A 23,145-nucleotide genomic window follows, 5' to 3' on the forward strand; every position below is an offset into this window, starting at 1 on the left:
ACTTGTAAACCTGCTGGAAAATAATTACTTTGCTCAGCAGTTTATCTCAAGGAAGATCTCATTTTTTGCCCTCAGAGTCTTGGTAGGTTATAGACCAATTCTCAGATTTCATGCAAGTGCTGAAGTGCTAATTTGAACCAAGAGAAATATGTATGAATCATCTTCATGATGTTTGGAGGCCTTAGACTCACATGCTTGAGTTCAGGCAGGAGCCAGGGAGCAGACACTAGAGGGTAGTCTTTACCTTCACAAAGCCCCAAATGCATGTATTCCGTATATAAAACCTCTAAAGGCTGTCTTAGTTATCCCAGTACTCAGACTTCATTCATAAAATGGCTTTTTTTTTTTTTGTTTCTTGTTATGTCAGGAAAGTATCCACTCAGCTCTTTATTTCTTCAGTAGCCTCAATAGATCCCCCTTTTTCCCTCTTATCCCGTGGAGACTTGGCTCTTGTTCGCTGTGACAAGAGCTTGCCACTTTTGTAGCTTCAGTGCCGAAATCTTTTTCACTTGGTGTGATTTTGCAGGAGGGCCCTAGCTCAGGAAGCCTGGGTTGGGTACGTGTTTCAAAACTACAGTGCAGGGTCAGGGCTGTCCCTAGGAGTCCCTGTGTCCTGGCTCTTGCAATAAGTAGCTGCTACAGCATGCTGGCCAAAGGGAAAAGGTGCTGCCTCGGTGGTGAGTAGTGCTGCTTTTTCCTTTGGGTACTTACGCGCTAATATGCTCACATTAATCATCTTTGCTATCCAGTATGCCGGTAAAATTGATTACTTGTGTTTGATGTATAGAATTCCTTGTATTTATTATGCTAGTCCGCGCTACTTTGTGTGCATTACTGTTTTCTGCTTATTGAGTTTCCAATAGCAACAGGTATATGCTTTTCCAAGGCTTTCACACTCTGAAGTAGTGTTCATCCTGAAAGCACATTATTTGAAATCAAAAAGTAGATATTTATCTAGAAAACTTGAAATTTTGCCATGCAGGATGTGATTTTTATGTGTGTATATGTATGTCCGTGTGTATACACGTACAAAAAAACCCCCAACTAATGCCTCTTGTGTCAATTTTTTCGGAAAAGTTGCAAAATTGATAGGAGGCATTAACTTCAGGACTAGCTTTTAGAGAAAAATTGGAAATTTCTAAAATAGTTACAGCAGCCCTTGGGAAGTAATCAAAAAGAAGAATGCTTTCTTGCATTTCCTCAGGACTTGCTTTTATCCCTCCAAAAGCATTTGTTTTGCTTTTGTTAACTAGTGATTGGAAAAGGGCTTAGACATTCCGACGTAGAAGGAATGAAGACAGAAATTACTGTTTTTCAGGTTTTGTTGTTACTTTCTTTGTCTCACCAGTCTGGTAACAGCACACAACCTCAGCAGCTTTTGTCTTTACATGTTAGGAGCGCAGGATTTAAAAATCACTTGTTTGCATACATATGGATAATATCTTAGCATGACTCCACTAAAGTACATGCCTTTTCTGTGCACGTTACGACTGGTGCTAATTGTATCAAGTCTGTTCAAAGGAAAAAAAATATTAATTCTGTTTCTCATTAAGCAAAACTAGAAATAGCTTTCAGGATGTAATACTTCCGAAGGTAGCTCACAGCAGTGTGCCAAGGTTCTTCCTCAGGTATGAAGATGAATTCTAAAGTAAGCGCTTCTTCACACAGCCAGCAAGCGGTCCACCTCCACAGCAAACCTCAAACAGACAGAAGCTGTCATGAATAAACGGTTGTCATCATCTGCAGCGCTTTTAAATGCTTCTGATCGAAGTAAGTGTTTGTGTGTCTGCTGGTAGCAGGTGTACTGCTTAACTGTTACTTGGGGAGGAGACAGGAGTGGAATGATGCTCCTTTTCCTCCCTTGCTGTGTAGCTGACTTGATATTTTGATCTCAAATACATTTCATGCAATTTGTTAATCCAGCTTGACTGTTGAGGGCTTTGACCCAGTTGATGTGATCTCTGTTAGAGGAGAAGAGTAACGGTAAAAATTGCTGGTTTTTTATTTTTTATTTCTGTAATCATTTTACTGAAGTCAAATCTTGGTGAATGATTGATTCACAGATCATTTCATATCATCTTTACGGGTTTGCATGCCTTAAATCACACCCTAAAATTTCAGCAAAATAGAAATAGTACAAAAGTAGCGTTTGCCTTTTTCTGTTAGACAGTTTCAGTCATTTGATTGCCTGTGGAAAGGAAAAAATCAACTTAGTTTTGACATCTTTGTGTTGTGCCAGCCCTGTACTCTATAGACACACACTTTCTTTTTAATGTTAGAATTCTGCTTTAGGTAGAGAAGGATGCATGAAAACCCCCTGACACCTGTGGGAGTTTTTTGGGTGGGAGGAGGTGGTTTTGTTTCGATCTGGAGTTCTAGTATGATTGTAGCCAGAGCGTGCAGCTGACATGGTTTCCTAGACCAATAAATTGGTGTAATCTTGACACTGCTACTCAAATTATGCATTTCTTAAACGGTTAGTACACGCCACTGCTTGCAGGCATTCTGCATTACTTACTGTGCCAATGACTACCAAGAAATAGAAATGGCCTGGAAGTCAACTATTTCTTTAATTTTATTTTTTTAAGGGTTTCTGAGAATGTTTGCACTCTAGAATAGAAATCATCTACCAATTTCTGTGGCTTCCAGTCTCATTTTGAATTACAACTTTGGGGTGGATAAAGCTCCTGACTGCAGCGTGTCATGTTTAAAATGTGTCCCACACAACTAGTCTTAACAGGGATGTAGAGAATGACATAGATCTCTGGTTTTCCCACTGTCTGATAAACCTGTACGTGTGAGTCTCCTCTCTGCCACCTCCCCTTTGCCCCGTCTGGATACATTCTGTAAATCATGGCAATCTTACCTTTTCCAAATAAAAACCCGAACAAATTATGAGACACAAGGAATTTTCCTAATCTACTTGTTAAGAAAAATAAAAATTATTTGCATGAGCACATATCATCTTGATTTAGCCTGAGATTTCCTTGTGGGGAATCTCCCCAGTGTTTCATAGGAGCCTGCCTGTATCCCAAATGTATTTTTGTTTTGGTTTGGGTGGGTGGTTGGTTTTTTTTTTTTCCAAAATGAAAAACTTTAATAAGCTAAATGTAAATGTAATGTAAAACCAAGTTCAGCTAGGTCTATGCTGCAGTATTCTGTCAGTCTGCAGCCTTTGATCAGATGAGCTGTGCTAGAGGAATCCCTAACGTGGACACAGCTAATGGTGATTTTGCTGGTTCATGTTGGAAGGTGATGCAGCAGAAAAGCTTGTACTCATACTCTGTATGCCGGCTAGGGAATTCAGTGAATATATCTGTACTGGCAGGGTTCTGAGTCACTGGAGACTGCTTGTGATTTAAAATTATTTTTATTTATAATGTGTCTGCAGGGTTCAGCTCTAAACATGAGTCAGAAACAGGGCTGTAAAGTACAAATTAAGGCACTAACAAAGGAAGTCACTAATTATCAACTAATTGGGATTGCTTTCAAACTTACTATCATACCTTGAAATCCTTTGTGAATCCTTGTTTGCTTTGGAGGCAGAATTCTTAAGTGGCCTGAAATACAAGAAGTTTGGACAGGACTCGAACTGATCCACGTGGTCAGAATGTAGAGGTGGACTGACTGGTTTAAATCACTACAGCAAATTAGAGCAGGTCTGTGCTTTTGATCTGGCATTCAAGAAGAATTGGATGTTTCATAAAAGATGGCTAAATTCAGATGACAGAAAATACAGTCACAGAATTAACCAGCTTCCTTCTGCTGTGCATAATGTGTGCCTGGGAAGGTGGAGGAGCAGAATGCGGAAATGGGAGGAAGATGCTTGGCTCTGGATCAGTGGAGTATTTCATCAACTGTGTTCGGTGTTAATTCTGAGCTTACTCTCACTCATACAGAATGTGAGCAGCGGCCTTTTTTAATATTATTTATTGATTTTTAAAAGGTGCACAAGAATGGCCTTGGTAAGGTCAAACACGAAGCCTATTGAGGCTGGCATCCTGCTGCTATGATCAGTAACGTACAGGAATCTGAGAAATAATGCTTTATTTCTTATATTATATATATATAGAGAGAGAGAGAATAATTCTTCCCTGATCCAGTTTTCCTGCTTCTGAAGGATTCATACTATAAAGTGACTTAATTATTCATCTGTATCTTAGGGAAGTGTTGGAGGAGACTTCTAAGCTTTTCAACATAATTAATCCATACGCTTTCACTTGCAGGTACCACAAAGAGAAGCGCCTCATTAAACAGACTGAATAACAAAGTTCCTCTACATTCTCAGCAGTCAGCCCTCAAAGGTTCACAGGTGGAACAGAAAGGTGCTAGAAACCAATTTGTTTTGGAGGAATGGGAGGCAGTAAATGGGAAAATTGAAGCCGACTTTAAACCATGTCCCAGTTTCATGATAAATGTTTTTACTCAGGCCTTCACTGCTGTGCATGTAGTCTGTGCACTGTGGCATAAATAGTTCTGTGCACTGCAGTGCCAGATATTGGGTAACTGGGTCTATAAACCAGGGTTTTCCCTCTGAAAAGTGGAAGGGTGGGGGGCCGAATAGAAAAATGGCAGCCAAACTGTTGAGCTCAAGAAAAAAAAAGTGCTTCGTCATGATAGATCAGTAGATTTAGCTGATTGGCAAAAACAAAGCATGGGAATGGCAGTTTAGAAAATCATACATATTTATATCTTGTTAAAAATAATCTTCCTTACGCTTGGTCTCTAGGAGGAACAGAAAAGAAGAGGAGCACATCTTTGAATAGAATGAGTAGTAAACCCCAGTCCTCTCCAGAACTAGAAAAAGTGAAAAAGGAAGAAAAAACAGGTGGTTGTTTCATAAAGCTGAATATTTCTTTTTAAAGCCATTCATAGTAAAGTTTGGATAGGCTTAATTTCACTAGTTTCCTTGGGGAACTTAAAGTTTTAGGACTTTTAATGGCTTTTTAATTACCCAGTGGTAAAGATAAAATTGTAAGGGGTAAAAGGTTAAATCTCGCCCTTTGGACAAAAAAGAAATCCTGTAAGAAGGACTTGGACTTTGTTAAATGGCACTGTAAGTAGATAGCAAAATGTCTCTCCACTTAAGAGAGCGACGTATTTGATAACTGGTAGGTTTAAATGTAAGATACAGTAAAAATGTCACTGGTATGTTCACTACTTAGTTAAATCTTACCTTTCCTTTCTTAAGCTCTCTTTCATTATTCAATTTAAAAGCAACTTCTCTGTTCCTGCTGCTGGCCTAAACTTTGTGCATGCAAATGAGGGAAGAAACCTGTTCTCACTTAAGTCTCTTTTGGTCTGTGTATTCTCCCCTAGGTTACAAATAACCTCTTTTCTAGGAACTCTTCCTAAAGCTGAAGACTAGCAACTTTTCTAATGTGTTTTTCCCCTTATGAGTTAATAATTCTGAAACTTTCCATTTTAGCAACTATTGCCAACAGTGGAAATTATACTCTGCTTCAACGTCTTCCCTGTATGGGAACCTGATGGGTGTTGTCCATGTGAATTTGTGTGTGCAAATGATGCCTGACAATAACCTTTTGCTTTGACTTGCAAGTCTTCTGTTTATTATGTCAGAACAGCCTTTCCTGCATAGAGAATATAGCTCTGAAGAGCTGGGTCAAAAACTTTTCGTACTTTGACCGACTTCAGCATTCATCTGTTGTATGCATGCCAGTCTTTGCGCATTAAAATGATCAGTATTAAGCAAGCCAAGGAGAAGCAGCGCAATGTAAGAGATTGCAATGTTTAACCCTTCCGTGCTTTTAGTTTGGATTTCCCTCTCCATGACTTCAGTATTTTTCTTCCAAAACTGTTGATTTGCAACAATGCTCACAGTCTTCCTTTGCTTTGTGCTTCTTGTCTTTTTCATTATATGATTTCATGTTGGATCCTTTTTGGTTTGTTCCCATCATTTAGCTCGTCGCTCCCAGCTCAGTCCTCTGGACAGTAGCGTAATCAGTCGCCTCCTCGCCCCCACACAGGCATCCTTAGCTAGGAGTAAAAGTGCTGCTACATTATCGGCTGATGGACAAGATCCCTCAGGTAACAGGAGGGCAGCAAAGCCTGAAAGTTTAATGTGGTTGCTTTTCAAGCAAGAACTTACATGATGGTTGCTAACTGTGCTACACTTCAGTGTGAATCAGACAGTTAATATGGGGTTATGTATAATATTACTTATCCAGACTTTTCTTTGGTCAGTAATAACCAATTCATATACTATGTTGCATGTTTACAAACCCACAGAATAATACTGGCTTTTAAACTCCAGTGCCAGTTAACTTGCTGTGCAGAGAACCAGATGCTGGTGTTCGCTTTGGGTTTTGTCTGTGGTTTGGTTTTTGGGTTTTTTTGTTGGATTTTTGTTTTTGTTTGTTGTTTTTATTTTAACTGACAGAGATCTGCATTTGAGCATACCCTCAAATGAATCTGAGACTGGTCAGAGAACAGTGCTAGGAACTGAAAGGGGAAAACCCCAAACAAACATGTAATTTCAAAGGAGGCTGAAAGGAATAAGTGCAAAGCCTAATGTTCTTTAGGGGGAGAAATTCTTAAGAGGAACATGACAAAAGGGTTATCAACATAAAGACAGGGAGCCCTGAGCTGGCTTTGCTGAGGCTGATTGTAGAAGTAGAGGCATACTAGAAGGAGAAGGTACTGTAGAGAAACGCTGGCTGGCTCAAGCAATTTTATGTTGGTCCAGACTGAGCTGATAAGCCCACACTGTGGCTCAACCTAGTACTAGCGCAGGAATCTCTGCATCATGGGCAAGTCCTGGCTGCATCCCATATATGTCTTATAATTGTTATAGGTTGTAAAAATGCCCCAGTAAATATGTACCTGGAACCAATGTGGAGTCCTTTCTCCTCTCTTGCCTTACAACTTGCATTCCCAGTTTTGCTTTTTTCCTCTTTAAATATGTTATTCCATCTTTATTTTTTATCTTCTGCCACTTAATGTGGTCCTTGATGACATTTCTACACTGCTCCCCTTGTGTAATAATCAGTTTTCACTTTTTTGGTTTGTAGTCAATGGTCATATTTTTGCACACCTATCTATGTGCTGCTTTTATTTTACCATGAATATTGCAGTTCATGTCATGTGGGGAAATACCATCTTTTTCACTGTTACTGACAGCATGTGACTTATTCACTATTGCTGATTTAAACGTAACTTTTACATTTTTTATCAGTTCACTTAGAGGTACTTTCTTCATTTCAGTAGAAACGTACCTGTGCTATTGCACAAACTATGCACAAACAGAATGCAGTTCTCCTTGCACAAATGCTGTAGATATAAAAATAAAATGTGTTTTCCATTAAGTTACAAAATTAGGTGCTAGCATCTGTCACAATTTATTCAGTCTACAGAAAAATCCAGTATCCAGTTTCAGAAGTAGATTTTTACATCTATGTATGCTTATCGATCTATAATTATGTTACTGAAAAAAAGTAATTAGAAGATCCAGTTTCCATCTTATGTGTGAAGAGATTGACGCTTCAGGTAGGAAAAGTACTTTAGTTTAACAGTTGACCTTTTTCTCCTGATAGGTTTCCTTTACACCACCTATTTTGATTTGTTAATGTGGATAAAGGGCACACACAGTAATAAAGAGGTCAGAGAGGGAAAGTAGAATAAAATAATATCGCACAAATGCTTATTTCACCACAGAAGTTTGTAAAGTAATGCTCACGTTCCTAATGTAATTCTGCTTTATAAATACTCTTTGAAAAGAAGGAAGATTTCCTCCTTAAGTATGAGGGAAGCACGCTTAAAATTTGAACCTGTCATGAGGAACTTGTAAAGAAAGATGCTAAGCCATTAAAACTCAAGTATTTGGGATTAGATGCAGCTTAACTAAAATTGAAGTAACACTGGTGTATTGCAAATTCAGGCATTTTTTGGAAAAGCATTTTATTTTTATCTGCTCCAGACTGCTGCTTTCAGAATGGTTTTATTCTTGGTGCTGTTGCTTCCAAAGTACTAATCGTGTGGTGGTGGTGTCTGTGTCCGTGACCCATTGCAACGTGCACTGCCTGTGGTGTTTCTCTGTACAGTTTCTAACACACACAATCTTTCTTTCTCTCTTTCTCCCTCTTCCTTTTCTCCTGTTCTTATGCTGTGCACTTGGTTCTCGTTTTGTCTTGTCAAATTCCTAACTTTTATAGAATCTCACCTCTGTCCTCGTTCAGCTTCAGCCAGTTCCATCAGTTCCCCAGTCCCAACTCCTAAAGTGCCCGTGCGCAGCCGTAGCATCGACAGATTGAAGTCCTCTGTATCTTCATCTGATGCAAGTTCACCAGATTCAACCCAGGTTTGTTGAAAATCCACAGGAATTAGGTTTGTATTAACTGGGGGAGATTTGAAACGGCTCAGGATGGAATCCTGTTTCAGCAGTTTCCTTGTTTATTGAAATGGTCAATAGCCTTTGCTTAAAAAACACATATTGAAATCCAGTTGGGATTTTCGTGGTCCTTGATCTCTCTGGTGTCCTAAAGGCATATTGTTTGCTGCTTATGGTTCCCAAAGTTTAATTTAGGTAAACGTACTAACTGGGTCTGAGTTTTGGAACATAAAAGAAATGTACATCTTGTTGAGAAGTTGTGTGTGTGTTGGGGTGGTGGCTCCTCTATCTGTAATGTATTCTAGAGAGTGAGCATGGTTTTGGTTTTATGTATCTTAGAAATCAGAGACAGAAAAACCGTCCCCAGGTTCTGGTTTAAGACGCCCTCCCTCACCATCTGTGTCTGCCCGTAGAAGATCCCCCTCTCCTGCTAATTTGGTGAAGCGTCCTCCATCACCTTCTACAGTTAGGTGAGCATCCAGGCTAAGTATCTGCTTTTATTCAGAACAAAATGAAGTTTAGTTCCTATCTCGACAGCTGTGCTGTTAGAGTTTGGATGAGTTACACTATGCCGTGTTTATATGCATAAGGACTTCATTTTTGGTCCGATTTCCCTTTTCCACGGTAGGGATACAGCTCTTACTTGAACCTTTGTCTCTTCTGTGCAGACAAAATACACCCTCGTTTTCTGTACAGACTGTGCACTAAAACGAACAGGAAGCACGTGAGCTTCAGAATAAGCTGATCTGTCTGCATTAGTAGGAAATTTCTTGGATTGGAATTGCAGGGTTCATCCTTGCTGTGGAGTAAATGGGGGTCTAGGCTACCAGACCTGTTTTGATGTTAGCCCACAAGTAGTGAGTCCAGGTGCCCAGGGTATATTGGCATCCTGTATTTGATTTTTTTGTGAGGAAGGCACCAGTAGTCTGTGGGTGGATTTATTTTTAAAAGCAAGGTATGTAAATGTAAACTAACCAAAGTAGACTGCTGTCCACTGAAAACTGAATTTTTCAGTGTTGGCCCTGAGAAATATTCTTTATTCCAACAGACAGAAGACTCGCCCACCTTCACCTAGCATGTCAAAACAAAGGCCACCATCTCCTACTCCAGTCTCTAAATCTGTACCTGTCCAACGTCCACCTCTCACACCAGGTGTTATAAACATTACCAAAAAGAAAACTGAAGCAGAGAGCAAACCAAAGGATAAGAGCACAGAAGGAACAGGACAAGAGCAAGGTGTTTCACCAGCCTTGGACAAGGATGCGGTAGCAGCTAGCACAAAGACCAAAGAAGGTGAGTGTTTCTCAGTGACTCATGCACTTTTATTCAGGACATCTCCAGTGTGTGCTAGGACTGCTGAAATAATTTGTTCGTGAGGCAGACCGCTGGACGGTAGGATGCTTTAAGGCAGAAGCTGTTCATTGCTGATTATTTATACAATAACTTTATGTGGTATGACTTTTGGGAGTGGATTTTAGTGCAGCAGTCAGTTTGTTTGACTTGCAGATTTAAGTCAGGAGCTTTCGATATTACTGCTCGTACTGTAGTTTTAAGAAAAGCAGAAATCCAACCACGGTAGCTGAGGGAGCTACTAGATTAAGTTTGCAATGTCAGTAGTTAAACTATGCAAAGGTCTTTCAGTTCAGTTGGTAGTTCTTAAAATCGCTTGTGTAGAGACCTGCTTGGAGGAAGAAATCAGCTACTGCTGCATCACAGGCTGAGGGCCAATTTTCACAGAGCTAGAAGGCTGCCTCCGTTTCAGTTCCAGTGAATGTATAGTCAGTGCTGCCTCAGGAAAAAGTGGTCAGTTCACAGGTCACACTGAGAAATTATGATGGTGTATTAAGGAGAGCCATATACATAAGCAATTAGTCTCCTAGTCCTCTTCATTGTGCCAAGTAAGCGCAGCCTCCGTCCCTCTTACCGGAAGAATGCCATCTGCCATCTCCAGAACAGAATCTAGGAGAGCCTTCTGATGAGGTCTGACAGGCACTTCTCTGTGGAGAAGGACTTAGGGGAGACTTAACAGGAAAAGGAGGGATCTCTGGAATTTAAGCTACAGCCGGTGGGCAGTGCTGGGGGTGAAAATCCTTCAGACGCAAGGTAAGTGGGAACATATGCTTGCTGCACGTTACCGCATGTACGGTTCCTGTTGTGCATTCCTCAGCTGCTGCAGTTGTCTGTTATTTCTGAGGCTCTTCCTCGCACTGCTCAATGTTGGATGTGAAATAGTCAGCTGAAGAACTCATGTGTGGTACAGTTCTTCGAGCATGTGTTCCTCTAGAAGGAAGCCTGGATGTCATCGTCAAATGTGGATGTTTGTATGAAGTTGCACATCAGTCTTCAGTGTCACGTCATTTATCTTCACAGTCAGAATGTCTGTCCCTCGATGCGTTACTGTGATAAATGTCTTGCATGCCTCAGAGGGGGCATAATCAATTGTGATCAGCGTTATCGATTGGTTGAAATCTCCGTTACAATGTGTCCTATTTCTGTAGCTTCCAGTTGTTCTGGAACAAGAACACCTGTCCTTGTTCTTTGGATGCCTCACCCGTCTCCTCTCTACACTGACTTCTGGAACTGTATTAACCTAGTTTATCTGATTCCACTTTATTCTATTGCTAATCTGCAAGCTAGTCATCTTTGTAGTGACTCATACTGGAGCTGGGCGAAGCTATTTTTCTTTGACGCATGAAAGATAAGGAAAACAGTGGACATGTTCTTCAACATAGAGATGATTTAATTTATGTCTTTGAATGTTTTGGTACACTGCAATATTGCTAAGTGAGGCAAAAGTCTTTGTTCTTAAAAAAAAAAAAAAAAAGCTTTCAGTTTTCAAAGCAATTTTCATTTTACACATCCGTGTAGGCAACTCACCCTGTAAGTTGGTGCAATACCGTATTCCAGACAGCTTCTGAAGTCAGAGTGCACCAGTGAATGGCATGAGGCAAATCAGTCTCTGGGTCTTGTAGGTTCAGCCTTATTTTAGCTTTGTGCACCTTTATCTTCATACCATCTCTTCTCCTTCAAGTTGAACTTGATTGCCCATTGTTGACAGACAGCAATCAAGTTTTTGTCTCGGTTTTTGTGTCTTCTTACTAAAATATACTGTTCTGCAGTAAAACACTTTTTATTTTTCAGTGACTTGGAGCAGTTGTCATTTCTGGCAGCAGCCTTTCGCAGCTTCTCTGAGAGTTAAAAGGCTTGTTTCAACTTAAAGCATAAGAAGTGCTCCTTCATGAGCTCTCACCTTATGCATGATGATAGGTAATAAACTATCATGGAGCCTCACATTTTTGTATCTGGGTAGCGAAGGCTTTGGAATATGATCCCTAGATTAATTGTGAATAAATGGCTTGCCTAGAAATGTGTTCGAATCTTCCCACCATCCAACTAACAGTACATTTCACAATTGTTCTGAGATACTTCTCTTGCCTGTTTCCCTCTTCCCCCTTCCTCACCAAAAAGTTCCTGGAGAAAAAGACCATTCTTATCAGGAATGGCAGTGGGAGTATAAGGAAGATAGAGCTGAGTGTAAAATGCTGGAAGAATCTTCTTAAGGCATGTTAGTGATCATGTTGGGAAGTCCCATGTCCTTACCTATGGAAACAGACTGTACAAGGGGTGCATGGACACAGAAGCACTATTGAAGTAACCCTATGGAAAACATCAGCAAAGCTTCAAAAGTGAAAATGCAGTGCGAAGGTCCCCCAGAGACCTGACATCTCCTACCCTTTCTTTTTATGCCCCCTGTTCTTTCCATATCTGCGGTGTTCTGAAATTGTGACTAATTCTCTTCTATCATTTTCAATACCAGATATTCATTGTCTTTCAATCTGTCATTATCACATTATAACCCTATAACCTAAAAGCCTAAAACCTTTAGGGCTTCTTGCTAAGGATTAAGTTGTCTTATTTAGGTTCAGTTTTGAGTTCCATTTAGATTGAACCTGACATTAAATGTCAACAAATTTTCATACACCTGAGATTCCAGTAGCATTAAAATAGGAGGACCACTGCATGGGTTGCTGTGCAGGTGCACAGTAGAAGATGGCCTGTGCTGTAAAAAGTGACTAGTCTAAACTGGCAAGACATTCAAGAGGTAGAGGGGAAGAAAGGCTTCTTGATTTCTTCACGGTTGTATACTGGCAGCACTAAATGAAACCTCCCTACTTTAAATTAAAAAAAATGCAGAATATAGGAGGAAAAGCACGTGCAAGTCATGAGCGGGCGGATCCTGCTAATGGTCCTTGTAACCGCAGAGTGGTCTGTCCTGCTCAGGGAGGAAGATTCCTTTTGACTGAGTTCAAATTTGGAACTGTCGTGGCTTATTCTTGTTTATACCAAAGTGACTGCATTTTTGCCCAAATCAGAAGCAATGCATGTTCTGGGGACATGCTTCTTTTTCAGCATGGATAAATCTAAATATTAGAAAACTTCTCTGTGACTGCACTCCCATCAGTGCTGGAGTGCTTTTCCTAGGACTGCAGGAGCAATTTTTATGCACGAAACAGTGCCGTGATTCAGCTGCTGAGGGTTCACTCTGTGTAATTATGCCCTACAGCTGCAAGCAGTGATTACGTGTCCATGGGGCTTAAGCAGCTTTTCAGGTATTTAAAGTTCGTAATGATGGCATTGTGTTTTGAATTGATTTGTCTTTAGGTCGGAAGCAAAATAACCAATCAAACCCTGATGTCATTGTTCATTAAGATTACCTTGACTTGAAGGCTTTATAAATGTTAAGCAAACATCTAAGTGCTGATTTGTGAAATATCAGAAGGAAGGGCAGGCTCTCACCAACACTATGATGCCGTTGCTCTACGGACATCAAGAGCAAATCTTTAAATATCGAGATGCTGAGTTCTTAAGTTACATTCAAACAGTAATATTTCTAGAGTGGGAATAACTGATAAAAATCAGAGTTCTTTCAATATACATTGAGAGCCACTGGATGACAAGGAGTGTTGTTTTTTCCCTAATGTTAATTTATAATAATAGTATCTCTGATGTTCCGACACCGTAACACCAGGCAGGACATGAAGAAACATAAGCTGCAGGACTGTCAAATATCTACTAACTTAGTGGCTGGAGCTGTTTTAATCTCCATGTAAATTGGAAATTGATTTGTTGCTAAAATGTGTAGAAATACGGTATTACTGAAGTCATCAGTATGTGCCTTCAGGGCCAGATAAAATGGTGATTATTTGCACCATAAGATACTCTATAAATATAAAGGCATGAATATTAATGTTATGAAACGAGAAATCAAAAAAACTAGTATTTCTTCTTTAGGGCTATGTGTGTTCAGTTTTTTTAGAAGGTAGATATGTGTACGAAGTTAAGTGTATATCCTAAAGCAGGTTTGGTTTTGTGGGTTTTTTTTCGTTTTTTTTAAATGTTTTTAAGTGTTATGGAATAAATATCTCTTTTCAGAATCGTGTTTCTAAGTACCGTGGGAACTGGAGAATAACTTATCGCCTGGAATATGACTGGATCAGTGTGGCTGAAATGAGTTGGGTTTATTTCAGTGTCAGTGAGATGTTGTGGCTCTCATCTCTTTAGGACTCCCCTTTGGCTCTTGTGGGCCGTTAGATCCAGGGCATATTCACTGAGTGACGAGTACTGATCAAAAAGATAGTGGGTGAGCTGGGCAGAGGAAAGATCCCACCTCATAGTGATAATGTCTTTCTTAATTTTAAGTTACTAGGGCTTTTTAACATCAGTTTCTTTTAACCTTTGCAGAATCAGGTAGCAAAACAGTAGCAGGGACCACCACAGCTGAAGAAGCTGCTAAAATCTTGGCAGAGAAACGACGTCTAGCACGGGAGCAAAGAGAGCGTGAAGACCAAGAAAGAATTCAGAGACAGGAAGAGGAAAGGTAACAATTCAGGAGAAGGAAGGGGTGCTTTCAGTGGTGGGGTCTGCTTGGAGTGGACGCTATGGCTGTACATGTTTCCTAAGATTTACAGAAACTTAAATTTAAGCTTAATGCAGTTCCTGAAGCAGAGACGGGCACTACACCATCAGAGTTGGGACAGGTTGCTGTGTGTATCGTTAATCTGTATCTCAGTAGATATGTAACGCATGATCCCTGTGCAAATCACAGCTGTTTTTTCCTTCCAGTCACCACTGGTGCTTCTATTTCAAAACTAGAGTGTGCTTTTTACACCACTTTGTGTTTGGTTTGTGTGTGTTTGTCTTGAAGTAGTCAGCCTCTATGTATTGAACTTTCCATTGAACTCGGGCAGGTAGTTTGATGGTACATTACACCTCCTGTTAGTGAGCCAAAATCTGGATCAGAAATGGTGCAGCCAAGTAATTCAAAGTAAGATACCACTGTGCGTTTGGTTCACTACATAGAAGTTGTTAAAATAAATTATTAACTTTGTGCTGACTAACTTTATTCCAGATCAGGGTTCACCTGTCTGTGCTTCTGTGAATGCAATGGAACATCAGATTGTTGACTGTTTCCACTCATAGGTCTAAAACTGTCATAAATTTGCATATAGTCTGCTATAGATGTTTTATCAGAAATATGTCATCAGATCTGTTGTGCATGTCTGCGTGATCTGGAGCGTACACCTCCAGTATATCTCCGGAATTCAGACTATAGAAGAAACAGTCTTTTAGGAAATCCAACTGGATTTGGTTGGCAGGTGTTTAAAAGCCTCATTCATGTCATGGATGCAGGTGGCATTTATTAGATAGTTGTCATTTAATCCAGTTCTCAGTCAGTCGGTGCAACCAGCCTTGGTCTTGACTTACTTGGCAAAGAACGTTTATGTAGTTGTAGAGACTTTCTTCCAAGTTATTCTGCTTTTTCCTTTGACTGGTCTGGGTGGTGGCATTTGTAAATCCACACCAGGAAGTATCTTTATGCAGGTTTTTTGTGATTGGATAACTTAGAACTTTCTTGCTTTCCTCATCTGTCTCATGTGCATACACACTTGTAAAGAAACGAATACCCAGTCGGTAACCTGTGTCTTGGAAACACTAGAATCAGAGAAGAAGAAATGGCCAAGAGAGCAACTGAGGAGAAGGCACGACGGGAGGAGGAGTTCCGCAAGCAGGAGGAAGAAAAGAGACTGGCTTATGAAGAGCAACAAAGACAGGCTGAAGAAGAGAGGATCCGCCGGGAACAGGAAGAGCAGGAAAAACTCGCAGAGCTTCAACACCAGGTCTGCTTATCTGTAGGCTCCAACTGTGTTCCTCACACAAGCTGCTGACATGTTTTCGAGGGGGTTGTCTTTGATTTTTCTTCACAGAACAGTTTTGACAAATCTTTGTCAGGAATGATGTAAAGCAGAGTTCATCCTGTCTGAGATGGATTTCAGAATGTCTTGAAGTCCTTTCCTTGCCCTAGTCTATGTTGTGGGGTTGGTTTTTTCCAGCATTTAATAAATTCATGTGCGGGGCAGAAGCATATTTTGGAAAATTTTTTTGCCATCTGGGATGCTATTTTGCATATGTAAAGTATTTGTACTGAGCCCACTTCACCAGCTTACTGCTACGGATTATAAAGAAGGGGTCTGTCTGGAAAGTCATTTGGCTTGCTCTGATTTCTTTAAGAGAAAGATCGGTAGTGTTTCGGAGTCCATTTTTCTGGTTACTAGTTTTCTACGGCTGCTGTCTGTGTACTTTACAAAGGCATCCTTCCAGCTGAAGGAAGCTGTTTTGCAGAAAGTGGACTTTCTTTAAATGAGACTAATTTTGAAAATAAAAGCAGATTACATTCTTTGTGTTAAAAGAGCTGTGTCTTACGGATACCACTGACATGGGTCTGAACATTTCTTTAAAAGCTTATTTAGGTTTATAACAGTTACTCAGAGTGTTAACTATGCTCCTGTCGTCTTTCCAGTCATACTGGAACAGTTCTTCCAGTGTAGAAGGAACAGAAGATACTCAGCACCAAGTATCTTGGTAGTAATACCTGACTGCCAAGGCTTCTAAGTTAATCGTGCCACATTTGGAATTCAATTGCGGTCTAGTTTATAAATTTTCCTTAGACAAATCTTCGTCCTGAAGTATAGTTTGAATCCTGAGTAGTTCAACAACATTCAAAAAATTTGCATAATGACAGTATAGCCTTGTGCATAGTTTTTCTTTTCAGATCAGTTTCTGAATGTCGTAGTAATATATATTTCATGTCAGTAGCTGGGTAGTTGGCATTTAGCTGCAATGTATGGTTAATATTAATAGCGGTTGTCTGGTGTTCCTGTCTGTGTTGAACCAGAATTTCTGTAACAGCTCTGCTTTTCACTTTTGAGAAGGAGTTGTGCACTGGGTGCTTTCTTCTTTTTGTCCTACCTTCAGAGAGAAGAAGCTGAAGCAAAAGCTCAAGAAGAGGCTGAAAGACAGCGGCTGGAAAGAGAGAGAATTATGCAGCAAAATATGCAGGAAAGGCTTGAAAGAAAAAAGGTACGCTGTTTTGAAAGCGGGGAGTTTCTCAGCCTGGCATAGTGGTTGAAGTGTTAAACTGCACAGGCAAATGGTCTCAGATGCATTTAATTAGAAGTAGTGCGTATGTTTTAAAAAAAGCTGAATCTAGCTTGTAAGCTTTAAAAACAGTGAATAAAGTAGTAAATTTATGAAATATGAAAATTTATTGTGATGAAAATTTAAACGAGGATCCTGAAATACAAAGCTCTCTATGTCATTTTAAATATTTTCCCTGTTTTAACAGAGAATCGAAGAAATTATGAAAAGAACACGAAAATCAGATCAAAATGAATCCAAGGTACTTTTTTGTTTGGATCTTTATGACAGAATAGGCCCTTCCCAGAGAAGGCTTTGCCTTGTATCGTGTCTTCCTCTGTTACCCTTACACAAACTGGCTTCCACGTGAAGTGCAAAGTTCTGGTGCACCAGAATAATTCTCAGTAGCTTCCCATTGCACACACATTCTTCTGCTTTGCTTGTTCTGACAAAAAAAATCTTTGATGCATTTTTGTTCAAGGCGTATAGAAACAATGTGATCCGGCGTTACCACTTGCAGGTTGGTTTAAAAAAACCCACCGGGTAGTAAACCGTATGCATTCTACTGGGGCTATTTTTCCCCAGAAAACTTCAGTTCCTGGCTTCACCTGTTTGCTTAAAGCAAGTCTTGCATGCCTCTTGGATTGCTACAGTAAATGGGATATATTTTTGTTAGTGACCTAGAGTTTGTGGTAAATTATGTATATATTGAGGAATAGTTGTTCTTCTCCGAACATTTGAAGACCCAAGTCTTCATATAGCTGAAAATCATAAATATTTAGCACATACCTTGGAGAAATGAGGGGGAAAGGAACTCGGGAATAGTTCATAGGTAGGTGATAGAAGTGGGTCCCACACGTTTACGGGCCCTGACTCAGCAGAGTGTGTGTCGCTGGGTGACCTGATCGTCTGTTAGCCGTTGGGCTAGTGTGGCCTTACTGCTGGGCACGGAACAGTCCTGTGTGGGAGCTGTGATTTCACCAATTTGTGGAACACTGAAGGGTAGTGACTTACTTCAAATAACTCTCTGGCAATTCAGTTGCAGAATGAAGGGAAGTCTGCCTCTGAGGCTATGGAAGGAGAGGATATTGAAGAGGAGGAAGAGTTGGGTCTTGAGAAGCCTGATCAACAAGGTAAGGAAACTTGATCAAAAGTCAGGTCTACGTGGCCGTCAGTGTCTCAGTGATGTTTAAGCATTGTTAAAAAAGTCGCTCATGTAATAGCGATGTGATGGTCTGAGACGCAAGTCCCAGGAATGCTAGGGGGGCTCTCTGCTTTAACAGAGTAGATCATTGCCTGTTCTGTACCACAAGAGACAGTCAAAATGATTACAGAAATAATTTGAGTGTGAAATGAAGGCAGAATGCTTTCATTTTACAAGTGTATTTTTAAAGATGGAAAACACATTTCATGTCATTATAGGCAGCTTGTCTGTAGAGAAATGGATCTGTTGAAGCCAAGTGCCTCGAGTTTTGGCTAGGAAAGGTCATTTTGGCACTTGTATTTTATTCATTTAGAATAGCAATTCTGTTACTGAAGATTTATTTATTTATTTTCTTTCTTCCCTGCCCCCCCCCCCCTACTTTCAGGAAAGCTAAATGGCGTTGACTTACTTGAGGAAGCCAAGGGGGAGGCAGAGGGTTGTTTAGAGACCACGCATAGTTTGAACTCTACAGAATCTGAGGAACAAGATGTGTCAGAGTTGAAGGCCAGTGAAGTGTTTATGAATGGAGGCGATTTGAAAAGTGATGAGGGGTCTTTACTTGTTACTGAATTAAAGGATTCCAGGTGAGTCTATGTGGGTGGCTGCTTTACTGTCAGATCAATTACACAAGAAATCTCTCTCAGTTTAAATTAAATTTAGTGCCGTATGTAGCATTGCCTCAAATTTTGCGCCCCGCTAGCTTTGTGGTATTTCTCTGGCTTGCTCCAGGCATGTGGTGTGTGCATGCTGTCAGTTTATGGCTTCACACGGAGGCAGTTAGTTCAGGAGAATTGTTTAGATGGCACCGTGTTAACAGTACTGGCTTTGCTAAGAAGTGAGACCCACAGCCAGCAACATGGCAGTGTTATTTATAAAGAATGGTATTGGCTTGAAATATTTTCCCTTGCAATGGCTAGTGGTTCTCTTCATTAACAAACATTAAACACGAGGGAGAGGAACAACACTGAAAAGGAAGAATAACCTAAAAAAAGCTCTAGAACAGTTCCAGTTGCACTGAAACACCAGATACAACACAAAAGCCTCCCTTAATGGGATTTTTTTTTTTTAGTCTTTCAAATTTTATTTTTTTGAATATAAAGCATTTCCGTCTACTACTGGAAAATCTGTCCTCTGATGCTTGCTCCATTTGCTCATCTAAATGCTAATCATTTAGCACTGTGAACTCTTCTTTTTAAAGTGAAGGTGAATTAATACCGTTCCTCCAGTCATGGAATATAGACATTGTCATGGTTTTTTAAGAACGAATGAAAATTGATCACTCAGATTTAGGTTTAGGTTTTGAGTCCATTTTAAATATTGCTAGTCTTTCGGTTTTGTGTTTAAAAAAGTCCTAGCTGGAGAAGAAGGGAAAAGCGCACAGTACTGAAATAGGAGATTTAATGGTGCAGGACTTTAAAGTTGTTGCTTGCTTCTACCAAATTTCTGGAGCCAGATCTTACCTGAGAGCTATTAGTATAGTAAAGGTGGCTATATGTTGGCGAGTTGTTCTTCCCCGTTGGCTCTTGGAGGTCCTGCATGGCAGATGGAGGAGCTTGTCTGGGAACGCCCTTCAGGATATTCAGTGCTTTGCAAAGTATGCAGACTGCTAATTGGCTGGCCTGTAATCAAGCTAAAGGTTAAACATGTAGAAATTGTAATACAAGTATCCATTCTCTTTTTTTTTTCTAGCCACCCTGCAAAAGAAATGGTTATTGATGACTCAGTGAAGTTGGGTGTTAATGAAGCTGATCGTACAATTGAACTTATCCAGAATCTTAATGGAAAGTCTGGTTCGTGGACTTTTGAGGAGTTTATTGACATTGGAGTACATTCCAAGTCAGCCAAACTAAGCTCGGACAGCATCTCTGCTGGTAACTGTAATCAAAACTTGAATGATGCTGCTACAATACCTTCTAGTCCAAAATTGGCTTTTGAGGAAGATGGTGCAGTGAATTCATTGACCAAACCTATAGATGCTTCATCAGGTAATCCAAGCTGATTTCCCTGTCTGTCTCTTCCTCTGGCTAGGTAATTAACTTCCTTGCATTTTACTCTCCTTGCCTTAACTACGGCTTATTTTCAGGGCACTTTTTCCAATGTGTAGGCTGGAGGGAAGGCTCTTTCTTTAGTGCTTGTAGCTTGAATTCTGTCAAAAGGAGTCACCAACTGATGCCTTTTTAGGGACTTGCTGTAGACAGCAGCTAAGACTTGACATTAGGGCTCTTCCAAAGACAGAGCTGAGCCCCTGTGAAGCTCCTGTATCTCTTACCAGCACTCAAACCCATCTGTTGTATTTTAAGCTTCTTCTGAGATATCTTAAAAAGGCACGTGTTACTTTTGAAGATGCTAACAGTTTAAAAGGTGTCTGATGTAACTCTACAGACAAGACCTTTCCAATCCTATGCGCATTCTGTAACTTTTTGATGCTGACCTGCATGGTCTTACAAGGTCTCTTCAGGCTCTGGCAAGGTATTAGCTGTCCTCTCTACTTACTGTAGAATAGCCTTTCACTTCACTGAGGGGGGTAACACCAACCTTAAATTCCACAGACGGTTGTGTTACATTGTGGGAGGAGTAAGAAAGCTGCATACAAAATATACCGAATTTTTTGAAAGAAGCGGGGCTGCATCTGAAGCCACGTATACTTGAGAAGCCGAACCCTGATGCAGTACAGCATAGCATGTCAGAGAGGCTTCGGTAAGGTAGTTTCTGTAAGACTGAACTTGTCTGGTGTTGGAGCTAAACCCCAAATGGACATACTCACAGCAGGAGATCTCTTTCCGTGAGGTAAATGGCTGTGTGAACAGTTGAAATGAATGGTAGTGGAAAAAACCAAGACTTGCTCTCCACATTTTCTTTAAATGATGTGTAGCACTTTTGTTGATTAAAGTGTAGCACTTTTCTAGACTGAACTGTTTCCCGAGTCTCCTCTGTCACTCTGCGTCTTGTGAATTTTAGTCCCATGGACATAGCCTTATCGAGACTTTCCTTGAGGACACGACTAACCGGGGCCATGGTAATGGACAGATTTAATGTGACACTGCTGATCACGTTTTGTTCTGATCAAAATAATTAACTTTTTAGTGAAGAAAGTGTTGCCTTTTAATTTTGAACTTGAAAATGTTTAGACATTTAAATGTTTAGACCATGTTATGGTTTAAGAATTCTGTACGTAACTTTGAAAACTAATAATTGTATATAAAAAAAGAAAAGCTACTGCACTGATTTTTGAGCCGTAAGTAACCAAGTGGTTCTGTGCTCACTCACTGGATGTAGATTCTGACAGCGATGATAGACATATGTGGCATACACACAGTTATGATGGCTAAATGTTTTCTTCTCTTTGCTCTTTGGACAGAACTGTGAACACTAGAGACCTGGAAATATGATTGCACTTCAGTAATCCAGTGTTTTATCAAGTATCGAAGGCCTTGTTTTGAAAAGCTGCTTGTTTACCTTTATCCATCTTCAAGTTTGCAAAAAAAACAAAAAAAAAACAAAAAAAAAACCAAACCACCAGGGGAGGGATGACAGACTTCTAATTTGCACCTTGAAACCTTTCAGGGAATCTACTGTGCTGATGTTCCTTTTCCATTCGTTTAGCTAATTGTTAGAGAAGATGTCATTGTTCAGATATCACTTGTTTCCCTTTTACAGACTTTACAGTAGCCCATTAGAGTCTATTCGTGTCGGTATCGTGTACAGCAGCATGCCACTGGAGGCTCCCCACTTAGCTACTGGCCAGGTTTTGCATATTCCTGAGATGGCACTTGATGAAACAGAAGACTCGTTAAGTGTGTGTTTAAGCTGCTCTTGCTTGTTGGTTCTTGTTCTATTTAAAAATGGAAAATTAAGTATCTTCGGTTTTGAATGGAGAAGAAAAATTGCCAATTTTCTAATGTGATAAGATTGGCAGTTTCAAAATGCAGTATTGTACCATCACTAAAATGTTTTAATCTATTGGCAGACATCAAAACGTTCTACAGCATGTGCACTAATATATTACCAAAATGTTGAGTACCTAGATGTGTCTGTCACAGTGCAGTTCAACATGTCACGCTTTTAAAAATGTTTTCTTTTTGAATTACTTATTTAAATTTATCTACACTTACAGAAGTATTATTTTATTGTGTACATAACAGTATTAGACCACTGAAGTCATGTTTTGTTCATGTTAATTATTCTAAGTGTTCTTGTTCTAGCTTTGTAACGGTGGCTGCAAGCTGCATATGTATCTCCCTTCTCCTAAAGCCTGCATTAAGTAATCTATTTAACCTAAACTTGCCTGCTCTTTACAGCATGAAGAGATTAACTAAGCGTCTTCTGAAAATTGCTACTAAAAGTAATAATGCGGTTTTGTTCTTATGTCTCCTGTAACAGATATATTGGATAAGTGATTACTTTAAAGAATAGATGTCTCAAATCCTGCTAAAAACCATTGGCTGATACTTCAGGTCAAATGAATCATCCAAATGGCAGCTGTGTTTTCAGTGGTTAAATGCAAATGGTTTTGCTGGAACTAAACGTGTTCTTTCCTGGACATCGCAGTTACAATAGGAAACCCTCAGCCCTCTTACTCTTGCTGTTCGCTATTCAGAATACAGTAGAACTGTTTTAGACTTTAGAGCAGTGCCTTAGGTAAAAGGAAAAATGTATTTTTGTATGATAGCTCTTTCATTCTGGCAGAGACAATCATTCTAACAAAAAAATGCCAATATTTTTTTTTCTGTGCTGATGATATTTGTTGGATGGTCTGTTACAGCTCTATGTAAATATGTGCGCACTGTTAAATAAACTTTGCATTCGAACAATGCTTTATTTCTGTAATGCTAAACATTACCTTACTAGGAGTCTCCAACCCCTTGCCATGCTGACCTGCTTTGAGATGTACTCTGGTACTGCTCTAACTGCTCCACATTGCAGATTCCCAGAACTAGCAGCCTCTTTGGCAGCTGCGTTTGTGTGGCTGGGAAGGTATTTGTACTAACACCTTCAGACCTTGCTGCGTTTGTATATGCCGATGATGTGTTCATAACTGTTGAATTCTTTAACTTGCTTTTCACCGTAAGCCTTTGCCTTGTAGTACCAGCTTCTTTTTGTTCTAACGGTAAGTGGAGCA

The 23,145-nt window shown here is 40.0% G+C and overlaps 1 protein-coding gene across 14 annotated transcripts in view; it reads left to right on the top strand.

Annotated features, from left to right (window-relative positions):
* MAP7D3 (MAP7 domain containing 3) overlaps positions 1 to 22,839 on the top strand; it is a 46,991-nt gene extending 24,152 nt beyond the window's left edge. For 5 of the 14 annotated variants that reach the window (XM_056359460.1, XM_056359463.1, XM_056359465.1 and 2 more), the window contains 15 exons: positions 1,669 to 1,770; positions 4,227 to 4,325; positions 4,730 to 4,828; positions 5,923 to 6,048; positions 8,172 to 8,317; positions 8,687 to 8,817; positions 9,396 to 9,640; positions 14,090 to 14,225; positions 15,345 to 15,525; positions 16,661 to 16,765; positions 17,031 to 17,084; positions 17,862 to 17,955; positions 18,412 to 18,610; positions 19,716 to 20,011; positions 22,407 to 22,839. In XM_056359460.1, the coding sequence (XP_056215435.1) occupies positions 1,669 to 1,770; positions 4,227 to 4,325; positions 4,730 to 4,828; positions 5,923 to 6,048; positions 8,172 to 8,317; positions 8,687 to 8,817; positions 9,396 to 9,640; positions 14,090 to 14,225; positions 15,345 to 15,525; positions 16,661 to 16,765; positions 17,031 to 17,084; positions 17,862 to 17,955; positions 18,412 to 18,610; positions 19,716 to 20,011; positions 22,407 to 22,423 (2,030 nt within the window). In that variant the 3' untranslated portion in view covers positions 22,424 to 22,839. Of the gene's footprint in view, positions 1 to 1,668; positions 1,771 to 4,226; positions 4,326 to 4,729; positions 4,829 to 5,922; positions 6,049 to 8,171; positions 8,318 to 8,686; positions 8,818 to 9,395; positions 9,641 to 14,089; positions 14,226 to 15,344; positions 15,526 to 16,660; positions 16,766 to 17,030; positions 17,085 to 17,861; positions 17,956 to 18,411; positions 18,611 to 19,715; positions 20,939 to 21,384; positions 21,540 to 22,406 lie in introns of those variants that run through there. The other 9 variants (XM_056359468.1, XM_056359470.1, XM_056359464.1 and 6 more) reach the window with 8 other exon arrangements.
* The last annotated feature ends 306 nt before the right edge of the window (positions 22,840 to 23,145 follow it).

Source organism: Falco biarmicus, chromosome 14, assembly GCF_023638135.1.
Source record: "Falco biarmicus isolate bFalBia1 chromosome 14, bFalBia1.pri, whole genome shotgun sequence".
Classification (NCBI taxonomy): Eukaryota; Metazoa; Chordata; class Aves; order Falconiformes; family Falconidae; genus Falco; species Falco biarmicus.